Raw genomic sequence first — 25,239 nt, forward strand, 5'->3', positions numbered from 1 at the left:
CCCTCTTTTGTCGAGGTCCTTAACTGTTCGATTTTGTCGTAAAATTTTTTAAGAGAAATTCTTTATGTATTTAAAAGGAAATTAATAAACGAATTCCTAATATCGAGGCCCTGGTTAAATTTGAAAATATGTGCCAGTGGAAGCTATCTATTAGTCGCCGTATCCACAGGGTTTGTACGCTCACTAAAGTAATACCGCTACAAAATTGGCTTGTGTCTAAGCTAAGGCTGAGATAGTGATGCAAGTTGAAAAGAAATGTAGCTAAGCTACCATCATACATACCAATTTTTACATGTTGCATTACCAACTTGTATTTATTAATTAAATTATATTATAGATTTTTTTGTAAATTGGAAAGTATTTATATCGGAGGCTGCGTGAAAGGCCGATACATCGATATTTCTTCCATCTTTAGATTGAGAGCGGGAGAGGCGCACATTCGCTCTGTCTTTTTCCATTCGTTTTGTCACCATTCGCCTTTTGAGAGCAGAGAGCAAGAGAGCCCATCTTGCATCTCGCTTTTTTACTGACACTTACGTTTTGCCGACGTTACGTTAAATCATCCGCCACCGAGCCCACCGAAACAAAAATATCGCATTCGACTTTTGAAATCGAAATTCGACGGATGGTAAAGTTTTGACGGACGGTTAAGATTGAACTAAACGGACTCACGTCGGATTAATTGAGCCACCTTTTTTGTTTTCTTGTGGCAGCCAAACGAAAAAGTGTTGAATTGATTTTGCTATACTTTCGCGAAAAGCATCGCTCCGGCGGGCGAGCGTGCGTGTGTGTGGGTGTGATCAAACATAAATAACGTGCAATTACGGGTCAGTAACCCAAACAAAGAAGTGATAAGAGTGCAGAGGGTCCTTGAAGAATATGTGTTTGAAAAGAGTGATAAGTCTGCTCTGAAATGTCCCATTCGCCCCCAGTGCGAGTGTGTGGGTGCGCTGCTGTTTTGCTCCTCACCTGTGTGTGTGCGTGGACATCTGTTCCGTCTCGTCTTATGCTGCCGTCCATCCCGTCCGTCCGCCTCTTTGTCTCCCCAACCTCCTCTGTCCCTTTTCGCCCTCCTGCGGCCCAGACTCGTCTCGTCTCGTCTCGCTCTACATAAGCACCAGGTAAAGGTGTGTGTGTGTGGGGCTTACAGGGTTGCTCTCTTTCTCTCTCTCTCTCTTTGTGTGTGGTAAACTATTTGTTGTTCTTTCATAATGCAACAATAAAACTATTCAAATGTGCATAAGTGACTTTTAGTGTTAAACAATTTATTTGCAGATCAAATGTTTAACTGAAAACTGTGGAGTTATGAGTAATGTCAATAAAAGTTGAATCCAAAATGTTAGATAAAAGTGTATCATATTTCCAGTGAGCCTAAAATGGTTTTTCTTTGTCAAAATTGTTGATAATTTATTGGATTTCGAAAGCAATATCTTTTTTAAAGGTCAAAATGTAATAATATACAACATTTTGTTGGGAAACCCGAGTTTGTGAGATTTGGGCAATCCAATAATACTAGTATTACGCAGTTAAAAAAATATTATATTATAAAAGATTGTCGAATTGTTACTGATATTTCTTTCATCCAAAAGTCCGTAAAAATTGGTTTGATAGAGATTTCTGGAATCGAGTATTACGATTAATATAACAAACTCCGATTTCATAAACAGTGTGTTAAAGTCGTGATTTCTGACAAGATAAAAGGATGTAATAGCTCCAAGAAACGAAAAAAATTCTTTTAATTTTCAGAATTTATATTTCTTTCTTTTAAAATTTTACAACAAAAGTGACAAAATACTCAAAATTCCAATGTCATCGAAAATAAATACTACCAAGGTGATGGATTGGTTTACTTCACACAGAGACACCCTGTTTTCTTTTGAAGGCACTTGTTACAGATTCCCTTTTCCCCCTCCCCCTTCCGCTCTCTGTTTTCCCTCGCTCCCCCACTGAGTTTTCCTTTGTGGCGTTTTCTTGCGTTTTCTTCGTTGTTGCTTTTCAATTGATTTATTTTTGCATAATCGTTCAGTGCCAGACCAAAGCAACTCATAAGCAAGGAAAAATAAAAACGCACGCTAAGTACAATTGACACATGTGTACTTTAGTGGGTATACATTGTACTCGCACATGCTTACATTTCTTCTATATCTAGAGGTTGTGTGATTTTTGACAAAAGGCGAATAATTTGCAGACCGTTGCTAATGGAAAAATCATATTCCTATTGCTGGCCGATAAATGATCAATGGCATTCTGTGCATTTAGTACTTCGACTTCTCGGTAGTGATTCAGATCCGTTCGAAATCAACTATTATTACCTGAAAATTAAGTCGAAACGGGTTTTTGTGTCCCACCTCAGAGCTGTTCTATAAAAGAGTGTGACGAAATTGGTATTAAAATTAGTTCAACAAAGAAGTGCAACTTTCTGCCCGTGGTGTTGGGAATTTGAAAAGAAACCCGGAAATGAAAAAAAAGCCTTGATAAACACAAGTGTTTTAATCCCAATAAAGTTTGATTTACCTCTACTGTGTATATCGATTACAGCTTTAGGAATCGCACATTTTCCAATTATCTTGCAGTCAGCTTTTATACAAATGTACATTAGTGAATTGGAAATACATTCAAATAGATTGCCTTAGGGAATATTACATTCATGTTCATATAATTTAGTTTATTGCTTTCTCCGAAATGGTATTGCATCAGATACTTTAAAACGATTTGAAGTTGATATGTTGCTACAAGGTTATTATACAAGAATCTGAATGAGAGAAGGTCGGCATAAACTTTTTTAAGACTATGTGAAATGTTATATTTTTCTAGAAACTAACCATTCAAAATAAAAAAAAAAAAACCCACAAAACACGATAAATTTAACATGAATTTAAATGATTTTACGGATATGACGGAATTTTGTGTTTCTTATCAAGTAAACCAATCTTTTAGGGCCACGGCATGTTTCTTTTTGTTAAAAAAAAAATGGTAGTATCGTAAAAATTACTATTATGTATTATATTACTATTTTTACTCTGCTGTATTATCAAGTAAAAAAATAAATAATGGGTTTCTAACATCTCAAGGCTATAAGTACTGTTCTGGAAAATAAGTCTTTGAAAAGGTTGTTTTTTAACCACGTTCTAATGTGCTATCCTGAAGATATTTTCGAGTAGTGCAAGTTGTACTGTGCTTTAGGAAAATACCAGTTCTTGTTTCGTTTTTATTTCCTAAATATGTTCATTCAGATTTGTTTTGAACCAATTTACCCTGTACTTACACCTTGATGTGCAATTCCAATATTCGTATGTCTTGTTCCATTTCTTGCGCTTGGCTGGCGCTCTCTCCTCCTCTCGGCCCCCTTATCCTCTCCTCTCTCTCTCTCGTTCCCTTTTGCTGTTGTTGGTAGCCCCAATTAGCTGGTTTTCTTGCCAAATCTTGGCACGTAACAAAAAGAGTCAGGTAAAAGCAATAACAACATTGGGGCATCAACATAATCGAGTGATCACGTTGTGCTCTCTTTCTAACGGTGTTTGTGCTGCTGGGCCCCCGCTCTCTCGTTCTCTCTCCCTCGATTAAGAAACCCCCAAACCGGTTTAACCAAAACACAGCCCACTCTCTTCAATTCGTCCCGCTCGACTTGCACTCTCTTTTCTCTCCCGGGAGAGAGACAAATCCGCGATTGTTATTGTTCAATAAGTAAAAGAATTTATCCAATTATTTCAGCAAAACAAAAATGTGCAATTTTAAAGCTGCCAAATAATTAGAGGAATCTCTTTGATTTGTGTGTTTACAAATAAATCGACAAATGAATGTGCGAAGGAATCTCAATGAACAGTCAAATTGAATGAAAAGTCTCAGTGAAAATTGAAAGCAAAGGAGGAAAACGCCAGGAAAGCTGAAAGTTGAAGGTAAGTCCTCAGAAAAATGTTTGTTTTGATTTAGCGATTGTTATCGTTTTGAAAACTTGTCAACGGGTTTGGCCAGCTGCTCTGCGAACTTCCCACACACACATTTGGCCTGCGCAATCAAGTTGTTAGTATTATTGCGATGATGGCCAGATGGTGTGGATATTACGTGACTTCTTTTTCACCGAAAAACCCCTGAAATGTAAGTGCTTCGGTGACGAAAATTGAAATCAAATCGCACAGAGTGTGTCACACAATATCAATCAAAGTCACTAGCAACAAAGCTTCAACAGCTGAAATTGCAGTTCGATTCGAGGAAAACCGAGGCACGGCGAAGGGATAACTTTTCCGACTGGCTGAAAATGTGGGAAAATCGATTTCAACGTCAGCGATTGGTACGACTTAAGGACTTCCTAGTAGTCAAACTTTGTCCACGAGGGCATTCAACCTTTGCCGAAAATCAGGACCCACGATCCCATTCCATTCGATTTGCTATACGATTTGTATGCCCTTTCGATGAGATGTTACTTATGGGTAGGATATTTGCTTGACTGCTACTTATATCGAGATTTTTATCAAAACTGGTCTTTCTGGATCTGAAGAATTCGCGTTCCTTTTTATTGCTTGCTCTGTTCATGTCAAACAATTTTTGACAATGTCTTTAAAATTACATCATAACTTTTAATTTTTGTTCTAATTAATACTATTATAAAGGATAGTTGTCATTCTGTTAGAATTCTCCATCATATGAGTAGTATTTTTCTTCAATCGTTTCTACAGCTGCTCTCTTGTGTATTGTTTCCAAAGCCGTTAAAACTTTTCATTTTGTTTTCCAATCCTTTTCTGTATTGTTTTATTCGTTTATAGCCTCTGTTCAATTCGCCATGCAGTTGGTTTTATGTCTATATTTTATTTATCTTCGTCAGTAAAATGTTTTCGCCTTTGGCTCTGCTTTTTCCCTGCCTTTTGTGCAAGCGTCGAGTGAGTTTTCACATATTGTTTAATTACGCCTTTAAGCAAGCATTGAATATAATTTCATTAAAAAGTCATCGGCGGAAATGTTTTCATAATCTGGGGGGCGCGTTGTGCGTTGTTACATCATTAAGGTACTTGAAAATTGATTAGGTTTGTGTGGAACGACAGAGAGCGGATAGTTCTGCGATCAAAGAAAACGAAAATATTAATTAACTTTTCCCATAACGTCGGCAGAAAACTTGAAGATGAAGTTCGAGCTTAATAATAGCCACAACTAGACCCTCCTTTGAGGAGGGTTGTTTGTTCAGGCGGGCTTTTCAGAGTGGAAATTTACCCTCAATACGACCATTATTGTTTACTGGAGGCACTTAAAATTTCCATCTCAAAGTAGCAATTAAAAAGTGATAAAAAACGAACACACAAAGTACTTAACAAATAAGTTGGCAAAATGTTTACGTCTCAGCTATTTCGTTTCTGGGAACAAATGTGTCCAGATGTGTTAAAATGCTTTAATATAATGATTGTTTCTTATTTTGGGAACTGCTCCATTTGGAAGAGAGTCACGGCAAGCGATTCCGGTTTTAGGGTTACTAGACAAAAACAACACACGAAATTTCTCAAATTCGTCATTGACTTTTGTTTTCATTTCTCATTCTCAGGCGGAGAAAGCGGGATTTTAAAACAAAAAGCCAACAACAGTCAGAAATTATACACATTTTGGTTGTGAACACAATAACAATGATAACCATTTTAGTAAAATCACCAAAAATCAGTAAGGAAAAAGACTGTTTCTTTTTGTTTACTTTATTTTTCCCTCCTCGACTGCACACAAATTGCTTTGAACAGCGATTCAGAGCCACCCATCCATTCATTCATTCATTCATTCACTCACTCACTCACTCGTTCATTTGTTCACCCATTCACCTATTTATTTAATTTTTCGTGTGTATTTTTCAACTTTTCCTGTTGTAATTTTTTTTGATTAGTCTGACTGTGTCGCATGTTGGCGTTTTTAGGTCAGTTCCAATCTGTGTTTTTGCCCTGCCTGCACACGCAAATTAAAGTTTACCCCAAATATACACCTCTCCACTTTTCCTGATTTGTTTCTATTATTTTTTCACTTTTAAGCAATGGCATTTAAAGTTTGGATTTTGGATTTTCATTCAGGCATTTTTGGTGCTTCTGCCTATGTGATTTGAATTTTAATTTAGGGCTTAACTCCGAATACTTTCTATTTTATTTATAAATTAAAAAACCGACCTTTTGATAGCTTCTTGGGCGAAATTAATGAACTGCTATTTGGAGTTAAGTATACGCAACAAAAGCTATACACATTCAGAGATCAAAAGTAATGCTGTTTCCATTTTATTGTTGGGCTCTTCTGAAGAATGCACTCTTCAAAGATTTTCTTTTGGCGGATGTTCGCCCCTAGCTAATCCTGCTCCTAGATTAAATCCCGCCGAGAAGAAGTTAAACAAACAGGCGGAGAAACAAACAAACAAACGAATGCAAAGCTCTATTGGGGCAAGTGATGATGTTTTGGGGATGGGGAGGTCGAGCTCGAGCATAATATAATCCGATCTATCCAATCTGTAAACGGACCCGATCTGTGGGGTGTGTGTGCTCTGTTGATTTGTCTTCATTATCAGCTCGTTGACTGTTTGCTTCTGATTCTCGAGTAAACATAGAGCAGACGACGTGGCCGTGATTGTTTGTAGTGTTTGCTTTTTGTGGTAAAACTTATTTTTAATCTTCGAGCACACACAGCGCGTTGCCAAGTCTCTCCTCCCACGGCATTTCCCAGCCAGTCCCCCCGGAAACCACCACGGCGTATGAGTTATTTTCGTTTGTTCGATGGGTTCAAGTCGATCGGACGTTTACTACATTTTATGAATGCTTTTGACGGCCCCACAGCCGCCTCCTTTCCAATAAACTTAGATGCACCAGCACACTTTTGTCATATTTTGACAGCAATGCACAGTGGTTTCTTACTGCATTGAAATGAATACAATTGATTCAAGTTTTATTGTGATTATTTTGTACTATAAATACTAAACAGCAGTTTTGGTCAAAAATATACCTATCTTATTCGGATTATTTCTAAATTTTAGTAACAGATTCAAGACTTGTTATTTGATGACTCCCGCAATACCATTCTTAAATCACTGTACCTATTTTGCTGGGTTTTACTGCTCGTTTAGTCATTTATAAGTATATGGATGGGCATATCGCATTCAAGTAACGCAGCTTATTTATCTCAGATATATTGACGCATGGCTCCTGTTGTGGCTCCCATTGTTTCTATTTTAATTATTCCGCATCTTTATAATTCCCAAACATGCGTCAAATGCCCCCGAGATACAAACACAAGCAGATATACGACAATAAAGGAATATGGCCAGGCTTTGGGAACTGGTACGTGAAATGATTTCAGCCAAATGTTGGCTTAATAACTGTTTTTGTTTGCTTCTGGCTTCCCAGAGAGCCATATATTCATTTCCTTTCCCCGTGCAGCGCCCTTTTCCCATCGCAGTTTCCCGTTTCCCAGGCAAGTGTCTTTTGTTTTATCAGCTGCAGAAAGTTTAGTTGAATAAACAAGGGAACCTTTTTCTGTCTCGAATATTCTGTTTTGTTGCGAATTTGAATTATTATCCAACCAAGCGCCTGTGACGTCAAACTGCAGCGGGTCTATATGTATGGTACATATGGACCAGCTCTTAAAACTTCAAGCCAATTGTTTAATTCATTTAGTTTTGGCTGTCCCAAGGTTAAGCCATTTTGGCTACCGTAATGTCAAGAAACGATTGAATAACATTCTTATCTGGCTTAGTTAATTCTTGGGATTTATCTGTGTCACTCCGCTTGAGTTGGTAGCACTTTTCTTGTTACGGCCTTCACAGCCGGTCGAACGGGTACCAATGGCCAATGCGATGCAGATCTAAATGTATCTGTAGCCAAAGATTCAGATACCGGTTTGCAGAACACACCCACTTGAAATGCTGTCATTCAGTGCTGAAATGTCCAAGACAAGAAGCACATAGAGAAATTATCGTCGACTTGATTTATGTATTTACCATTATATTCGGAGAAACGATTTGTTTCGATTCCTCTGATGTTTTTTATCAACTTATGGTTCCCAGGGTGTTCCAAAAAACGCAAATATAGGAAAACAATCTTTTATTTCGAAAATTATTTCATTAAAAAGTATCATATTTTAGTAAAAATGGAAAATTAAATATATTTTTTTTCAATGCAGTAAATGGCCGGAACGTAATTGTACAAAAAGAATCGGTCTTTGTTGAAGACTGAGTCTGGCTCTTGACCGGATCGTGAATCGATCAATTACTGTGAGAGAGGCCAAGCTGTACTCTGGCTGATAATCGAGGTCAGTACTTTCAGTATGGGACAAAGCGGCAAGATCAGCGAACTTTCCGTGCGGTTTTTGTGGAGTGGGATGCTGCGATGATTCAGCTGGGGGCCACCTTATGAGGCACTCGCGATGGGATGAGATCTTGGGCAATAAATTAATGCACAATTTCCCGCCACTCTTGGTACATCTCGCTCGGTGACATGTGACTTTTGGCGACTTGTGCAATTAAGAGCTGCAGCAACAATAGCAAATGTGTCGCAGTCGCGGCCCGAGCTCAGTAACTCAAAGTGATACAGTGCCCTGTTCCATTGAAACTCACTCTGCGAGCCAAAACTCAAGCGAACTGAGCTGACTAAGAGGATTATTTGCCACTCCGTTACTGTTGAATATCTGGGCTGGCCTGTAATCCGATCCACTCCATCTAACTCACACCGATTTGGGTGTTTTGTTGTGCTTGGCGAGTCAACTGGGTGGGTGGCTCAAATGCTTCGCGGAAGCCCCTTTCATTTGGTTCAAACCCAGCCAAACACCAGCAAGCCGATCCGTGCCAAACTCAATGCGAAGTAATTTAAAACAAAAAGCTTAAAACGAGTTTGTCGAATTCCAAAAGCCAAATAATTACACGAAACGCATTCGAGTTGCACCAACGAGTGCTCAAAAACGGGGGGACACGAAGCTAAGCCTGTGGGGCTTAGGAAACTTGAGAGCTGCATTCGAGTGGCCCAAAAGAACCCGTTGAATAACGTTTGGGAGAGTCGGGAACAAAGAAACATTTGGAGATATATGACGCTCTAAAGAAGCCTTTTCGTTGGAACCTTAAAGTTTAAGTAATATGTTAAATAACTCGTAAAAGTAAGTTTCTCGTAGAGTAAAAGGGCATATTAGATTCCTCGGAAAGTATTTAACCGTTAGCAGGAAGCGTATATATTCTTGATTAGTTTCACTAGCCGATACGATCTAGCCATGTCCGTCTGTCCGTCCGTATGAACTCTGTGATCTCGGAAACTATAAAAGCTGCAATACTGTGATTAGGCATGCAGATTTTAGAGATTCCTGCGCAGCGCAAGTTTGTTTCCTCAGTGTGCCCCGCCCACTCTTACGCCCACAAGTCGCCCAGAACTGTGGCTTCTATAGTTTTCATGCTAGAATACAAATTTTAACTAAAATGTATTGTTATCTTCAATACCTATCGATTAACCCAAAAAAGTTTGCACGCCCACTTTAACGCCCACAAACTTAAAAAAATTGTAAGTATGAACGTGGATATCTCGGAAGCTATCACAGATAAAGATTTGGAATTTAAGATTTAAGTTCCGTAGCTTTTTACGCAGTGTAAGTTTGCAGATTCTAGAGAATCCTGCGCAGCGCCCACAAGCCTCCCAAAACTGCGGCTTCTACAGTTTTAATGCTAGAATACAAATTTGAACTGAAATGTATTGCTCTTATCAATACCTATTGATTGATTTTCATACTAGAAACTGAAATTTTAACTGAAATGTATAAGTCTCGTCAATACCTATCGATTGACCCAATAAAAGTTTGCAACCCCACTCTAACGCCCACAACGCTTAAATTTGTGTACCGACCACATATCAATATATTGAGAATTCCCTATGGTCCCTTTAGCTAAGTAACGGGTATCTGATAGTCGAGGCAACCGACTCTAGTGTTCTTACTTGTTGATTTATATAATATTTTAATATATAAGTACAACCTAGCATTATGACATTTCCACCATTACAAAATTATACTACAATTATGTATGAAATCGAAAAATAATCGAATTATTCCACTTGTTGCGGGATATAAAGCAACGAAAGGGCCAATCCAAATCAGACGTTATTAAAGACTAGAGATATAATGAGTATACTTCCAGTTTCTAATCTGATTGGGCCTTGGCCGAATTGTGGACCAAATTTCCTATATCACCCTATTGCGCGTGTTTGTCTCCCGACTGGGGTTATCAGACCTTATGATCCAATCATTCCGGACCTGGGACATATAAAAATTCCAGAAGTAGATTTTGGAGGTATGCTCGGAGGAGGATCTGGAGGAAGTGCAGTAGGGGGTCCTGGTGGAAAACCTAAGGGAAATACTGGAGGAAGTTGTGGTGGAGGATCTGGAGGAAGTGCAGTAGGGGGTCCTGGTGGAAAACCTGTGGGAAATACTGGAGTAAATATTGGAGGAGGATCTGGAGTATATCCTGGAGGAGGATCAGGAGGAAGTCCTGGAGGAGGATCTGGAGGAAGTTCTGGAGGAGGATCTGGAGGAAGTCCTGGTGGAGGATCTGGAGTAAGTCCTGGAGGAGGATCTGTAGGAAGTCCTGGAGGAGGATCTGGAGTAAGTTCTGGAGGAGGATCTGGAGTAAGTCCCGGAGGAGGATCTGGAGGAAGTCCTGGAGGTCTGATAAGGCCTTGGCCGAATTGTGGACCAAATTTCCTATATCACTTTATTATGCGTGTTTGTCTCCCAACTGGGGTTAACAGACCTTATGATCCAATCATTCTGGATCTGGAACCAATAAAAGGAGGATCTGGAGTAAGACCTGGAGGAGGATCTGGAGAAAGTCCTGGAGGTCTGATAAGGCCTTGGCCGAATTGTGGACCAAATTTCATATACAACCCTTTTGCGCACGTTTGTCTCCCGACTGGGGTTATAAAAATTCCAGGAAGTCCTGAAGGTGGATCTGGAGGAAGTTTTGGAGGAGGATCTGGATTAGGTCCAGGAGGAGGATCTGGAGTAAGTCCTGGAGGAGGATCTGGAGGAAGTCCTGGAGGAGGATCTGGAGGAAGTCCTGGAGGTCTGATTGGGCCTTGGCCGAATTGTGGACCAAATTTCATATACAACCCTTTTGCGCACGTTTGTCTCCCGACTGGGGTTATAAAAATTCCAGGAAGTCCTGAAGGAGGATCTGGATTAGGTCCAGGAGGAGGATCTGGAGTAAGTCCTGGAGGAGGATCTGGAGGAAGTCCTGGAGGAGGATCTGGAGGAAGTCCTGGAGGTCTGATTGGGCCTTGGCCGAATTGTGGACCAAATTTCATATACAACCCTTTTGCGCACGTTTGTCTCCCGACTGGGGTTATAAAAATTCCAGGAAGTCCTGAAGGAGGATCTGGAGGAAGTTCTGGAGGAGGATCTGGATTAGGTCCAGGAGGAGGATCTGGAGTAAGTCCTGGAGGAGGATCTGGAGGAAGTCCTGGAGGAGGATCTGGAGGAAGTCCTGGAGGTCTGATTGGGCCTTGGCCGAATTGTGGACCAAATTTCATATACAACCCTTTTGCGCACGTTTGTCTCCCGACTGGGGTTATCAGACCTCATGATCCAATCTTTCCGGATCTGGGAGGAGGATCTGTAGTAAGTCCTGGAGGAGGATCTGGAGGAAGTCTTGGAGGAGGATCTGGAGGAAGTCCTGGAGGTCTGATTGGGCCTTGGCCGAATTGTGGACCAAATTTCATATACAACCCTTTTGCGCACGTTTGTCTCCCGACTGGGGTTATCAGACCTCAGGATCCAATCTTTCCGGATCTGGGAGGAGGATCTGTAGTAAGTCCTGGAGGAGGAGCTGGAGGAAATCCTGGAGGAGGATCTGGAGGAAGTTCTGGAGGCGGATCTGGAGGAGGATCTGGAGGAAGTCCTGGAGGTCTAATTGGGCCTTGGCCGAATTGTGGACCAAATTTCATATACAACCCTTTTGCGCACGTTTGTCTCCCGACTGCGGTTATCAGACCTCATGATCCCATCTTTCCGGATCTGGGAGGAGGATCTGTAGTAAGTCCTGGAGGAGGAGCTGCAGGAAATCCTGGAGGAGGATCTGGAGTAAGTCCTGGAGTAGGATCTGGAGTAAGTCCTGGAGGAGGATCTGGAGGAAGTCCTGTGGGAGGATCTGGAGGAAGTCCTGGAGGAGGATCTGGAGAAAGTCCAGGAGGAGGATCTGGAGTAAGTCCTGGAGAAGGATCTGGAGGAAGTCCTGGGGGGGGATCTGGAGGAAGTCCTGTAGGAGGAGGTGGAGGAAATCCTGGAGGAGATTCTGGAGGAAGTCCTGGAGGAGAAGCTGGAGGAAGTCCTGGAGGAGGATCTGGAGTAAGTCCTGAAGGAGGTTCTGGAGGTAGTCCTGGAGGAGGATCTGGAGTAAGTCCTGGAGGAGGATCTGGAGTAAGTCCTGGAGGGGGATCTGGAGTAAGTCCTGGAGGAGGATCTGGAGTAAGTCCTGGAGAAGGATCTGGAGTAAGTCCTGGAGGAGGATCTGGAGTAAGTACTGGAGGAGGATCTGGAGGAAGTCCTGGAGGGGGATCTGGAGTAAGTCCCGGAGGAGGATCTGGAGGAAGTCCTGGAGGAGGATCTGGAGTAAGTCCTGGAGGAGGACCTGGAGGAGGATCTGGAGTAAGTACTGGAGGAGGATCTGGAGTAAGTCCTGGAGAAGGATCTGGAGTAAGTCCTGGAGGGGGATCTGGAGTAAGTCCTGGAGGAGGATCTGGAGGAAGTCCTGGAGGAGGATTTGGAGTAAGTCCCGGAGGAGGATCTGGAGGAAGTCCTGGAGGAGGATCTGGAGTAAGTCCTGGAGGAGGACCTGGAGGAAGTCCTGGAGGAGGATCTGGAGTAAGTACTGGAGGAGGATCTGGAGTAAGTCCTGGAGAAGGATCTGGAGTAAGTCCTGGAGGGGGATCTGGAGTAAGTCCTGGAGGAGGATCTGGAGGAAGTCCTGGAGGAGGATCTGGAGTAAGTACTGGAGGAGGATCTGGAGGAAGTCCTGGAGGAAGTCCTGGAGGAGGATCAGGAGTAAGTCCTGGAGGAGGACCTGGAGGAAGTCCTGGAGGAGGATCTGGAGTAAGTCCTGGAGGAGGATCTGGAGTAAATCCTGGAGGAGGATCTGGAGTAAGTCCTGGAGGAGGATCTGGAGGAAGTTCTGAAGGAGGATCTGGAGGAAGTCCTGGAGGACCCTCTAGAGAAGGTCCTGGAAGACCCTCTGGAGGAGGTCCTGGAGGACCCTCTGGAGGAGGTCCTGGAGGACCCTCTGGAGGAGGTCCTGGTGGCAGTACTGTGAATGGCTCTGGAGGAACCGCTGGAGGTTCCGAAAACATAAATATTAACCAGATTGAAATTGAACCTAAGGCTTGATCCTGGATAATTCATTTTATGGTTCAACTTAAATGTAATTGTTGAAAGAAAAGTAAAATAAAATGATATAAAAACATATAAGAGAAAAGAGCACGAAAAGTAAATGATCTATAAATATTATCAGTTAAAGTCATTAGTTAATTTAAAACAACTGATAACGAACTTATAAAATGAGCATTAATGTCAAACTGGAAAATGAAGTGGACTTTTTCCCATTATTTCGCAATGATATTCCCCATTCGGCAAATACGTCAAAATGTTGAAGACTATGAAATGAGAATAGTAATCAAAAGTGTATTGCGTAAAATGTATAAATGTAGGTCGGAGGGTCAAAAAATGTATAATCTCTCATCCACAAGCTCTAAGTAATACTTTGGAACAAGACTCCTTATCTCTATCAGTCTCTGGTCTGAACACAGGCTTTAGTTCTGTATTAGGGTCTGTAATCTCCGTGACTGTGGTTAATTGAGTCGTTTCAGTACTTACTTTTTTTTAAAGCCTGGGGCTTTAAAATAAAAGCAAACAAATATTGTTTTCAACTATATTTGCTTTAAAAAAACGATATGTTCTAGTTCCATGAGTAATGTTGAGCTAGAAGTGCTTATTAGCCTTGAAAATAATCTGAATTAAATTATACCAGAAACAGTTGCGCAAATACACTTAGAGCCTTATAAGATCGCTGTGCCGTATTTATCAACCTTAAGATGTTTTTGTGGTGGCGGGCATGGGAAATCTAATTGTTTGTTCCGAGATAGACGTCCGCAGTCTTATCGCACTGTTTTCATAGTGTTTCTCCATAATTACTTCAAACTAAAGAAGCGCAAATGCCCATTTGTCTCTTTTTCGCCTCTTGTCTTTGTTCCACTTCTATGAAGGAAATCTTCGGCAGTATATAGAGACTCTTATCAGCGAACACATATGTATATGTATAACAACTGAACAACATCCCCATGCACTCGCATCAGCAAAGAAATAATTTTTCCGTAATTAGTTACTAACGATTGAAGTGTTTTTGTGCCTTCTATACTATAGGGAATTCACACTCCACGTGAAAGTATATTTGTATCTTTTTATCTACTAGCACAGAAATTGGCCAAGCAAGAAACAGCAGAAAAACATAAAAACAAAGCGAAGCAAAACAAAACAAGAGAAGAAACCGCGCTCAAAAAACTTGTTTTGTAAACTCAACTTCCTGTATGCGAATCGCATAAGATCGCTTATGTATCCGTATCTGTATCTGTGAGTTGTTTGTGCATACAGATAAATGCAGTTTGGGTATCGAATATGGCAATGCAATTGTATTTACTTTCCATTTACTTTTGATTGTTCTTCAAAAAGTGCCATTAAGATTCTAAATACGTACTCAATGAATTAACAATTAAACAACAAGCGAAAAAGAGAGAGGTGACTCACCCAAAGCCGAAATCTCCCCGTCTTGAGCAAGTTTCTTTATTTGGCTATGACAGGCTTTCGGGCTGAAACTCGGCCCGTCTGACCTTTACCATTTTGGCCAAGAATCGCACGAAATAAATCTTGCTTCCAGTTTGCACTTGCTCGATCTTCCTCTTTCTCGCACTTGTTGAATGTCGTCGGACTTACTTATTGTCTTATTTAATTACATCAGCCATCTCTGGGCAGTGTTTTGGGGGTTCAATGTCCTACCCCAGACACAAAGATATAGAAAATACTGGGGGGAATACTTAGAGAGGGAGAGATAGAACCCGTGCGTGATTCGCATCTTCATGGACTGTGAATAGTCAGCGGAATATCCCACAAAGGGCGTGAGCACGGAACTAATGCCAATTGATCAAGATCAGGCCATAAGGTGCTCTATAAAAACGGTTTTCTTAAATTACCAACGCCATCTGAATAAAAATTAACTTGTTTGCCTTCCATTTGGAACTTAAATTTGCTACGAAATTCGGTTTCGGTAACTTTTCCATTAAGTGAGGAAGAGGAGGCCTTAAAAGCCTTTTCCATAATCCAACTCTTCATTTATCCCTTCCCTTGGTAATGCTTATGCAACAATCCACCTGTCACTGCCACTCTGCTGTCCTGCATTATGTTTAATATTCGAAATATGCGAACTCAACTCAATTTGATGGTTTTCTGTGGTCGCTTTCACCGCTCGAACCCTGGACATCCTCTCCTGACATTTCATAAATGATGTCAATATTCCGTACAAACTAAATTTATGTAATACCCCTTATGGTCCCTGCCATGTTGCCCTTTAATTAACTCACATTGTGCAACTCATGGGAGAGTTTGTTGTGACATTCATCCTCTACCATATAAATTATTGTGCAAAGAGGAAATATTTTGCTCCATGTTTTTATTTCCCGTGATAGGTCTGATTAATAAAAACATTTCCGATTGTGCTCCAATTAGAGATGTAATTCAGCAGTGGCATCATTAAAGCTTGCTCGATTTGCTGATCTCTAGAGTAAACATTTCCTGCTACATTCGGCGACTACCTCAACTAGAACAGGGTACAATTTATGTTTGGCAATTGGCCAGAAGAGAAGCAGAAAAAAGTAAGCCTAAAAAAAAAGATTGCTCTTCTTTCATTATACTTTTTTTATCCGGGGACAGCTGCAGCATCTGTGACACCAAAAAACCCCCTACAAACCCCCTAGAAAAGCTGAAAAGAAACAAAAATTGAAAATGTGGAACATGGTAGCAATAAGGGGCAGCCATTGTGGGTCACCGGGCGGAAAATTCGATTGGGGGGGATGGGGATAATTGATTAACTGGTCAGTGGGTGAAGTAATGCAGCCAGAAGTGCAGCACCTAGTACTAATGGAAGCCCTAAATCACACTTAAGCGGTCATCCATCCAACCATAAGGGTAAGCTCCCAAGTAAATCCTCAATTAGTTGCCATTTGCATGGGTTCCCACCTTGGAGATGGACGGAGTGGTGGGCTTATAGAGGAGCCGGAAAGCAGTAGCAGCATTAGCTTTTTGCTGATTTTCATATTTCTTTTGAGACCCTGCGAGGCAATCGATAAAATTCTTCCTTTCTTGCCCCCTGGAAATGCGTGCGAGGAGGCGTGTTCAAGTGGCGTTGCCTCGATTGTTGTTATAGCTGCTGGTCTTTGGCAGTATCGCATATTAATGAAAGGAAAATCGCCCGGCGAAGTGAGCAACTGTTAGCTCTCACCCCCCGACGATTATGGCGATGACAATGACGATGACGATGCCATTGGAATCTTTTTTGTATCTTGACGAGGGAATAGCACTTTCATTAGCCCTTCCTTGAACGTGCGGGTTGTGTGGTCCTGTCACGCGTTTATCTCAGAAAGCAATGGGCCATAAATTAAAAAAAAACAAAAAGATGTCGAACCATTTGGCGATACAGGATTGTGATTCGATGTTAAGCTTTATTTTATAAATTTGTTTGACTAAATTTTATATTTCTTAAGGACCTTTTTAAATCACCTCGATCGGAGTTACAACATTTTGCAATACAATTACCTTTGTGACTTAGAAACAAACATTTTTAGGGCTTTTGATTCGCTTCTGAAAGTATACAAACCATTTTATATGTATTATAATAACGAATATGCATTGTAACATTTATAGAATAGATAAATTGTAGGTATACTATATCTTTTTTCTGTTATTTCAAGGGTTGATATTATTTCTATTTCTTTTAACCGAGCTATTCTAGAGAGAAGTATGTATACTATATTTTCAATCTGAAATTGTATGTGGCGATTTTATTCCTTATCCTTTTGAATGAGCTAGTTTCCTTGAGCTTTAAAATGTCAGGATGGTGTCACGATTGCATCTCGAATGAGGACATTCTCTGCTAACCCCACGACGACCCCATATATGTATGGCCAACATCCTCACATGGACAAGTGCCTGAGTGTAGAGCAAGCTTTTTAATAGAAGACGGCGTCAGCGAGCATCCTTCATGTCCTGCGGAAGTCTGGGAAAGCTAAATGGGGGGTGGTGGTGGGAGGTGCACGGTGGGTGGTGGCAGGGTTACCGCCTTCCGTAATTATCTTTTTCCCGTTTTTTTCACTCCATCTTGGTCGCATGTTGCAGCGACTCTTCTGTTTGAGCTCAATTAGTGTGGCAATGGGGCGAGCATTTCAGGAAGTAATTGTCGGCGTCATCAACTGGGGACTTGTTTCTCTATGGGGGATTGTGGGTGTGAGTGTGTGTGGAGCTCCCTAATGACAGTTTCGTGGCACAACCTCTGAACTCTGAAAGTCAACTCCAGTGCTAAAGTATATTACTCTTCCGTTCCAGGATATGCCTCAAAGCTGATCGATTGACCGAGTGAACGATTGCGCTGCTACATAATGTCAGCCAAGCACATCGAGCAGTATACGAATCCCTCCTTCGAGCAGGAATCCGACCCACCCCCCGGGGGCGTGGCAGATGTGGGAGCAGGCACCACCAGCAGTGGCAACAGCAACAATGCCAACGATGCCGGCACGGCAAATCGCAAAGGTCACAGGTGAGGAAATCGCTGCAGTTGCCAGTTTCTACTCTCTAGTTTCCTGATTTTATTTTGTTTTTGTTTTGGAGATATTAGCCCTCCCCCTTGGTCCAAGGAAATGGAAATCCTATTTACCTAAATTGACACTTGCCTTGGGCAAATAAATAAAATTATTATTTGCCGATACAAATACCCTATATCAATAATTAGCCTGAGGATGGGGGAAAACAGAAGTTCTCGGCACGTTTGTGGGCACTTGGGTGGGTGGGTTTGTTTGGTTTAATAATTCATAAGACTGCAGCGCCTTGGTCCCGTCAAAACCAATCGATAACAGTCGATTACGAGGAGTCGGTCAAGTTTGAAATATTCAAAGGCCCCCGAGCAGGAAAAGGAAAGCGTGACAAACAAGTCCAGGGTGAGCACGTGAGCTTGAAGGCTCGACTAGCGACTGGCTCGATTCGCCAGCTACCGCAGTCATCCGCGTGCACTGCCAGTCGAAGGAACTCCGGAAGAGTCCTCGAACGGGGAAGTCCTGAAGTCCTAGGAAAAAAACGGCCAAAGGGTGAGCCATTGGAGCATTTGTGGTTGCAGCTGCCAAGCCAAGTAAGCCGCGGGGAGGAGGAGGGATGGGCAGTGGACTGATGGATGGGGCAGTGTGTTGGCCAACAGCCCAAAGAGCTTGACATTGAGTGGGCCATAATAACCTCGCCCTCGGGCGTCCTTGGACCGTCCATCGCCAAGTTCTAGGCCGCCTTTAGATAGGCTGACAAAAAAGACACCAAATACCGATGCAAGGTTGAAACTCTGAATACCCTGGCCAAAGGCGAGCTAAATCCATTTTTTATATAACATTGAATCGACGTAACCGTGAAAATATACTTCGCAAGGAAATAAATGTATGCCTATAAGATAAGCTCTCTACTACAAACAAGAGCGTTTATTTTAATATAATAATAATACTCAATAAAAACAATTTTCATCTTATAAATAGTCCTTACAAATAACGTACTCTTTTTAAATTTATTATCAAACAATCTGCAAAATATAAAGAAGCAATAAAATATTCAAGCTAATAATATATACCACAACAGCGAATTGGTCATGTCTTTTCATAGATTTTGAGAAAAGTTTTTATAAAATACTTTATTAACCAATAGAAAGATTCTTAGATATTCAATAAATATTAACATTTTGATAAGATTAATAAAATCTTAGTTGTTAAATGTATTACTTTGGTTTAGAACACAAAGAGCATAGGTGGTTCTACCGAAAAGGCAAGTTGCCAACTGAATTTCTAATCTTTTAACGACCCCAGGACGGTTAGCTTAATGGACCAATCAATCCAATCCTATCCAACAATATCCCAATTTTTCGCTTGTCATAAAATGTTTGGAAATTAGGTTAAAATTTAACGTTTTCAACGAGTTTTGGCTTGGGGTATGGCAAAAACCCAATAAAAAATGCAAAAATTCAGCGCCTATTGTCAAATCCTTCTTGTTGATCTGACCACAGAAACACTCTCACTTGCAGGCGGCAGGAATCGATGTACCAGATGACCGGCCTCTACTCGGAGACGAATAGCGGCGACGACAGCAGTATAGATGCGGCCCTTGACCAGGACAACCAGCCCCATGCCACGTCCTATTTGGCCGGGGAGCAGCTATCGTCGGCGGTGGGCGGAGGAGCTGCAGGTGCGTCAGTGGGCGTGGACAGCGTGACGGTCAAGTGCCACAGTCGTCAGGCGTCGGCTGGTAAATGCCCGGCTCCGGATCCGGAGGAGGACTTCGACGAGGAGCAGTTTCGGTCGGGCGATTGCGGCATCCTCAACTGCCGACCCTATGGAATACAGCGTTTCGCCCGCATCAAGATCTTCGTGCTGCTGCTCTCGCTGCTGGTGATGATGCAGCAGGCCCTCAGCTCGGGCTACATCAACTCGGTGATTACGACGATCGAGAAGCGCTTCGAAATCCCCTCCAGCTACTCGGGATTGATAGCCTCCAGCTATGAGATCGGCAACGTGATCACGGTGATCTTCGTCAGCTACCTGGGCAGCAGGCGGCACATTCCCGTGTGGATCGGAATCGGAGCGGTGATCATGGGCATTGGTTCGCTGGTGTTCATGGTGCCGCATTTCACGGGCGAGCCCAATCCTGGTATTGCGATCGTCAACAAAACCAGCGATAATATTTGCAAGAGTGCTTTGGTTAGGAACCAGGACATGGACCTGGGTCGTTTGTCCAGCGGTCTGTCCAACCAACCACTGGCGCCGCACACGCTGCGCGAGGACAACTGCCTGGAGGGCAAGGCCTCCACCACGGGGCCCGTGCTGCTCTTCGTGCTCGCCCAGCTGCTCCTCGGCTGCGGCGGCAGTCCGCTCTTCACCCTGGGCACCACCTACGTGGACGACCACGTGCGCACGGAGAGCTCCTCGATGTACATCGGGTGCATGTACAGCATGGGAGCGTTTGGACCCGTGGTGGGATTCCTGCTTGGCGCCTACCTGCTGTCCTTCCACATGGACTCACTATCCTCCACCACCATATCGATCAGTGAGTAAAATGCCTTTTGAGATCAATAAAAATTGCCCAGAACGATTTTTTAAGCAACTAAATTTTTAAATCTAATAGCTTTTAATAAAATGGAAAAATATTTTATATTTCCAAAGAACTTCTTTTTTAAATTAGTAAAACAGTAAAGCAGTATTGTACCATAAATTAAAGTAACACCCAACCAATTCCGAAATCAATTAGTTTTCGTCCATTCAGAAAAACTTCTATAGAAATGTAAATGTAAAAAAATGTGAAAAGTTTTTCAAGAACTAAAATTTGAGATTTTTAAAGAGTTCTTAAAGCCTTAATTGTTTTAAAATTTCATAGCAATTTTTAAAGCATCAGTAATGAAAACTGAACTTTGTTAAACATATTGATTTCTTGCAGCTCCCGGCGACAGACGTTGGGTGGGAATGTGGTGGGGCGGCTTTCTGCTGTGCGGAGTCATCCTGCTGGTGGTGGCCGTGCCCTTCTTTTCCTTCCCCAAGGTTCTTGCCCGAGAAAAGAAGAAAATCCGTAAGAGCAGCGTAGTGCAGCCAGTTCTGCCAAACAACTCCGGGGCCACTGCCACCACGGATGAGATGGGCAAGGTGAAGAAACTGGAGATAGTGGCCGTGACCAGCAAGGAAGACCAGCCGCCGCCCAAGGTGGACACCGGGTACGGAAAGGACATCAAGGATATTCCGCAGTCAATGCTGCGCCTGGTGAAGAATCCCGTTTACATCGTGACCTGCCTGGGAGCCTGCATGGAGCTGATGATCGTCTCCGGCTTCGTGGTCTTCCTGCCCAAGTACCTGGAGACGCAGTTCAGCTTGGGCAAGAGTCAGGCCAACATCTTCACCGGATCGATCGCCGTGCCTGGAGCCTGCATCGGCATCTTCCTCGGAGGCTGCATCCTGAAACGGTTCCAACTGAAGCCCAAGGGCGCCGTCCAATTCGTCCTGATCACCAATGTCATCTGCCTGGCCTGCTATGCGATGCTATTCTTCCTCGGTTGCGACAACCTAAAGATGGCTGGCACCACAATTCCATATTACACGAGTAACAAGCATGGATCTACCTTGGAGCAGCCCTTCCAGGTGAATCTCACGGCCGCGTGCAACTTTGGCTGCGAGTGCCTGACCAGCGAGGTGGAACCGGTATGTGGCAACAATGGACTCACCTACTTCAGTCCCTGCCACGCCGGCTGCACGGCCTTCTCATCCACATCCAGCACCAACTATACTAACTGTGCATGTAAGTTACCATTCTAAAATCTGGATTTTTATTACAATTAATTTTGTAATAATTTATATTTTTAGGTGTTCACGCCAACATCTCGAGCAGCATTTATCGTGGCGCTGGAGGAAGCCAGGCTCAGGCGCTCAGTGCCAACGAGAACTTCGCCGAGGTGACTGTGGTGCCGGTGGCCACCGCTGGTCCATGTGCCACACCTTGCCGCACCATCTTTCCGTTCCTCATACTGCTGTTCTTCATGACCTTCGTGGTGGCCTCCACACAGATGCCGCTGCTCATGATCGTACTGCGATCGGTGTCCGAGGAGGAGCGTTCCTTTGCGCTGGGCATGCAGTTTGTGATCTTTCGACTCTTTGGTTACATACCGGCTCCCATCCTCTTTGGAAACCTCATCGATTCTACTTGCTTGCTCTGGAAGTCGTCCTGCGGCGAGAAGGGCGGTCGCTGTCTCATCTACGATATCGAAAAGTTCCGATACAAGTATGAATATTATAACTACTCTATAGAACCTTTTTTCAATCTGATATCATTATATCTTAGATATGTTGGTCTCTGTGCGTCTGTGAAGCTGGTGGCTTTGTTTATCTTTATGGTGGATTGGTGGTTGGTGCGTAGGCGCAAGCAGCTTGAGAAAATGAAGCCTCTAAACGCAAGCGATCCAATCATCGGATCCATCATTAGCCTGGACAAATGTAAGTTTGGTGTGACACAAAATTATATTTAATTTATCACTATAAACTCTGGCTTCTCTTTATTGCAGTATTTGAGGAAAAACTATCTGGCGCTGAGCCGTCCACTGCATTTGTTGGAGGTGGCGGAGAGCTGATCATACCCACAGAGATACTTCGCCATTCCCGAAACGATTCACGAACCATGCAGATGGACTACTGGTGAGTCTATCTGCCTTTTTATATCTAAGATTGTTGTCCAACCAAATTGAATCTTTTGCAGTTACGACAAGTGCGGTCATGTGGTGACTCCTGCAAACACCTGTAACCAGCCGCAGACGAAATCTAAGAAACACTTCCGAAGCGCCTCGTGTGATGTGAAGATGATCAAAAGCTTTGCTCGGGATCACAACTCTTCCAGCGGGCCGGCGGACGCAGCTGGTCAGGATGCGAGTGGTGGTGCGAGCAGCAAATACAAGAATCTCAAGAAGTTCCAGGCGCACACTCGCAATCTTTCGACAGATCTGAACAACCCCAGCCAACCCATTCGATATATTCAGAACCAGCTTCGCCCGCAGGACTGTGCCGAAGAGGATGATGACGACGAGCTGACCACCGGCTGTGGGCACTTTGTCAAGAAGCACTCGCGAAACCACAGCTACGACCAAATCTACATGCCCAACAACATACGCTTCGATGCGGACTTCCTTCGGCATCCCCATCCGCATCACAATCCCAAGAAGAATGTGAATGTACTGAAGAACGTGGTTACGGATGTTGGCAAACTAAAGAACTCAAACGAAATGGAAGCCGGTGCAGCTGGATCTCGTGGTCATTCCCGCAACAACTCGAAGGACTTGAACACCAAAATTTCCAGTGGAACTCCCGTGAACAACGCCTCTGGACAGGTGGCATCGGATACCAGCAACACGGGTCTAAGTGTGCTGCGGCATCGGCGTACCAATTCCAAGGATCTTAACTATCAAGTGCTGCCGGAGGCTGCTACCTCCAGCTCCCTGGCCGGTCACCCGCATCCACAGCACACACGGAACACCTCGCACCACAAGATACAGATCGATGACGATCGGAACGAGCTCATCAACGACAATGATGACGAAGAGGAAGAGCGCTCCAATTGTGCTTAGTTTTATGTCAAGTAGCTTTAAGCTAGGATTATTGGTTTTTCGGAAGCAGTAACCGCAACGGCTCCATTCCTGGCGGCAATCGCATCTCGTGTTTTGAGTGTGTGTGGTCATCGCCCGTTTCCCGACGAAGTGACTCAACTCTCAGCTGCTCATTGTACTTACAACCGAGTGTTCAAATCTACTTTCCTAGTAGAAGGCATCTGAAAATAGAAATCTTTTGATATATGCAACATTCAAACAGAATTCGAATCCGAATCCGAATCCGAATGCGATACGATTACGAATACTTGCAGATAATATTTATGTAACCAGGCGGTAGAATAGGAATCCTAGTAAGCAACTAGCATACTTTAGGGTAGGAGTAGATCGTTGTGATAGGAATATTTTGTATTGTATTTTTAGTGGAATGCAGACCCGCGATAAGTCGATTAAGCGTTCGAACTGCTCGAAATGTTTCGCTTTAGCTCGACTTTGGGCAATCTCGGTTTCGTAGTGAGACGATTGACTGAGAACCAGTTGGCGGAAGGGAAGAGAAACGAATAGCAAATTACAATGTTTTAATAATTCGAACATGTAAACAATTGTCAATGGAAATTGTGCTGTGAAACAATGTGTGAGTATAGAAAACAAAAATTAACGAAAACGTCGGATAGAAAGGAAGTACGCTGAATGTAATTCTTATGCAATACATTATTTAGAGAATCTTTGTGGACAAGCGGCCACACATTGTGCATCCAATAGAAGGGTTCGAATGAAGAATAGGTCTGGACTAGTTTTACTGAAAATACTAAATTCCCTGTTTTAAGCGTAGCGAGAAGAGCACGTCTAGCCTAGATTTTAAAACCGAATGATGTACTTTAAATGCGATAATGCCTTAAAAAATATCAATTAAATATACACGCGGATTAAATCAGTAACCCAACTGAAATGGGAATGCAACCGCTTCATCCGGTTGTTTTCCTACGCACTGCCCGAGTGCAAGACCCCAGTAGTACTAAGTGATGCAATCTAGGTTAATTAGTACCAACTAATTCTATGTTTACACCAGCCAGCCACATACAGTAGGAACGGAGGCAGAGAGGAGCTCCCCGAGCACTAAATAGATACATCCATATTAATAAATATATGTATACAATTGTACGTTAATAAGTACCTATGCGTAGCTAAGAATTCGTATCGGGATGTGTTTGTACAACATAACTTATACATTATTGAAGAGCGATTTTAATAAAGACCACAAACAAAAATTGTGGTACTTAGGTGCAAAAAACCAATATATATCTATAAATATGTATATGCGAAAAGTATGTTAAGGAATACATATTTTTACTTAGAGAAAATATTGCAAATAAACTACATAAGAACATGTATGAAATGAAAACAATGAGACTCCTGAAAACAAAAAGAAAATAAAACCATATTGTAATAGACAAAAGAATATTTGTTTGTACTTACAAAACATGTTGTGGAAAACTGATTTTCTAAAAGGTTTGAAATGTTGGCTAAGTAGCGCCAAAACAAATCGGTTCTTGATTCCGAGTCTATAAAAAAGGTGTGACCATGAGAATTTCTTATAGCCAAGACTCGAACCCAACGTTACTTTACGTCTACGTGTGTAGATAAACAATTTAATTATAATAAATATCAATATAATGTTTATTTAAAATACAATGTTAAAATATAATAAAATATATATATTAGTATTAAAAAAATAATCTAAAGCGTTGAAAATACTGAAATTTTCGTACCTCCAAACTATAAAAAATGTTTTATTTATTATGATTTGACTTTCCATTTTCTTAAATTAGAAAATATTTAAAAATTAGTAAATCAAA

At 42.3% G+C, this 25,239-nt stretch overlaps 2 protein-coding genes across 3 annotated transcripts; both read left to right on the top strand.

The window, feature by feature from the left end:
- The first annotated feature begins 565 nt into the window (after nt 1–565).
- Oatp30B (Organic anion transporting polypeptide 30B) lies at nt 566–24,770 on the top strand. 2 transcript variants are annotated; one of them, XM_070997555.1, is made up of 9 exons: nt 566–628; nt 3,712–3,896; nt 17,614–17,824; nt 19,337–20,355; nt 20,743–21,591; nt 21,657–22,071; nt 22,132–22,283; nt 22,352–22,481; nt 22,543–24,770. In XM_070997555.1, the coding sequence occupies exons 3-9, from the start codon at nt 17,667–17,669 to the stop codon at nt 23,402–23,404; spliced, it is 3,585 nt and encodes a 1,194-aa protein (XP_070853656.1). In that variant the 5' UTR covers nt 566–628; nt 3,712–3,896; nt 17,614–17,666; the 3' UTR covers nt 23,405–24,770. The 2 variants fall into 2 exon arrangements, with proteins under 2 accessions (XP_070853656.1, XP_016941807.3); XM_017086318.4 differs by having other exon boundaries at nt 581–827.
- LOC108016706 (uncharacterized PE-PGRS family protein PE_PGRS46) lies at nt 10,270–13,353 on the top strand. The gene has a single exon (XM_036813795.3). It carries the CDS (start codon nt 10,270–10,272, stop codon nt 13,351–13,353), a length of 3,084 nt encoding a protein of 1,027 aa, XP_036669690.3.
- Nucleotides 24,771–25,239: the final 469 nt, after the last annotated feature.

The sequence above is a fragment of the Drosophila suzukii genome, chromosome 2L, assembly GCF_043229965.1.
Source record: "Drosophila suzukii chromosome 2L, CBGP_Dsuzu_IsoJpt1.0, whole genome shotgun sequence".
NCBI lineage: Eukaryota > Metazoa > Arthropoda > Insecta > Diptera > Drosophilidae > Drosophila > Drosophila suzukii.

Excerpts from the sequence above, each read along its gene's own strand:
- LOC108016706 (XM_036813795.3), top strand. The coding sequence starts at position 10,270 with ATGCTCGGAGGAGGATCTGGAGGAAGTGCAGTAGGGGGTCCTGGTGGA.
- Oatp30B (XM_070997555.1), top strand. The coding sequence starts at position 17,667 with ATGTCAGCCAAGCACATCGAGCAGTATACGAATCCCTCCTTCGAGCAG. Across the intron at positions 22,284-22,351 it reads CATCATTAGCCTGGACAAAT|TATTTGAGGAAAAACTATCT; the intron begins GTAAGTTTGGTG and ends TCTTTATTGCAG. Across the intron at positions 22,482-22,542 it reads ACCATGCAGATGGACTACTG|TTACGACAAGTGCGGTCATG; the intron begins GTGAGTCTATCT and ends AATCTTTTGCAG.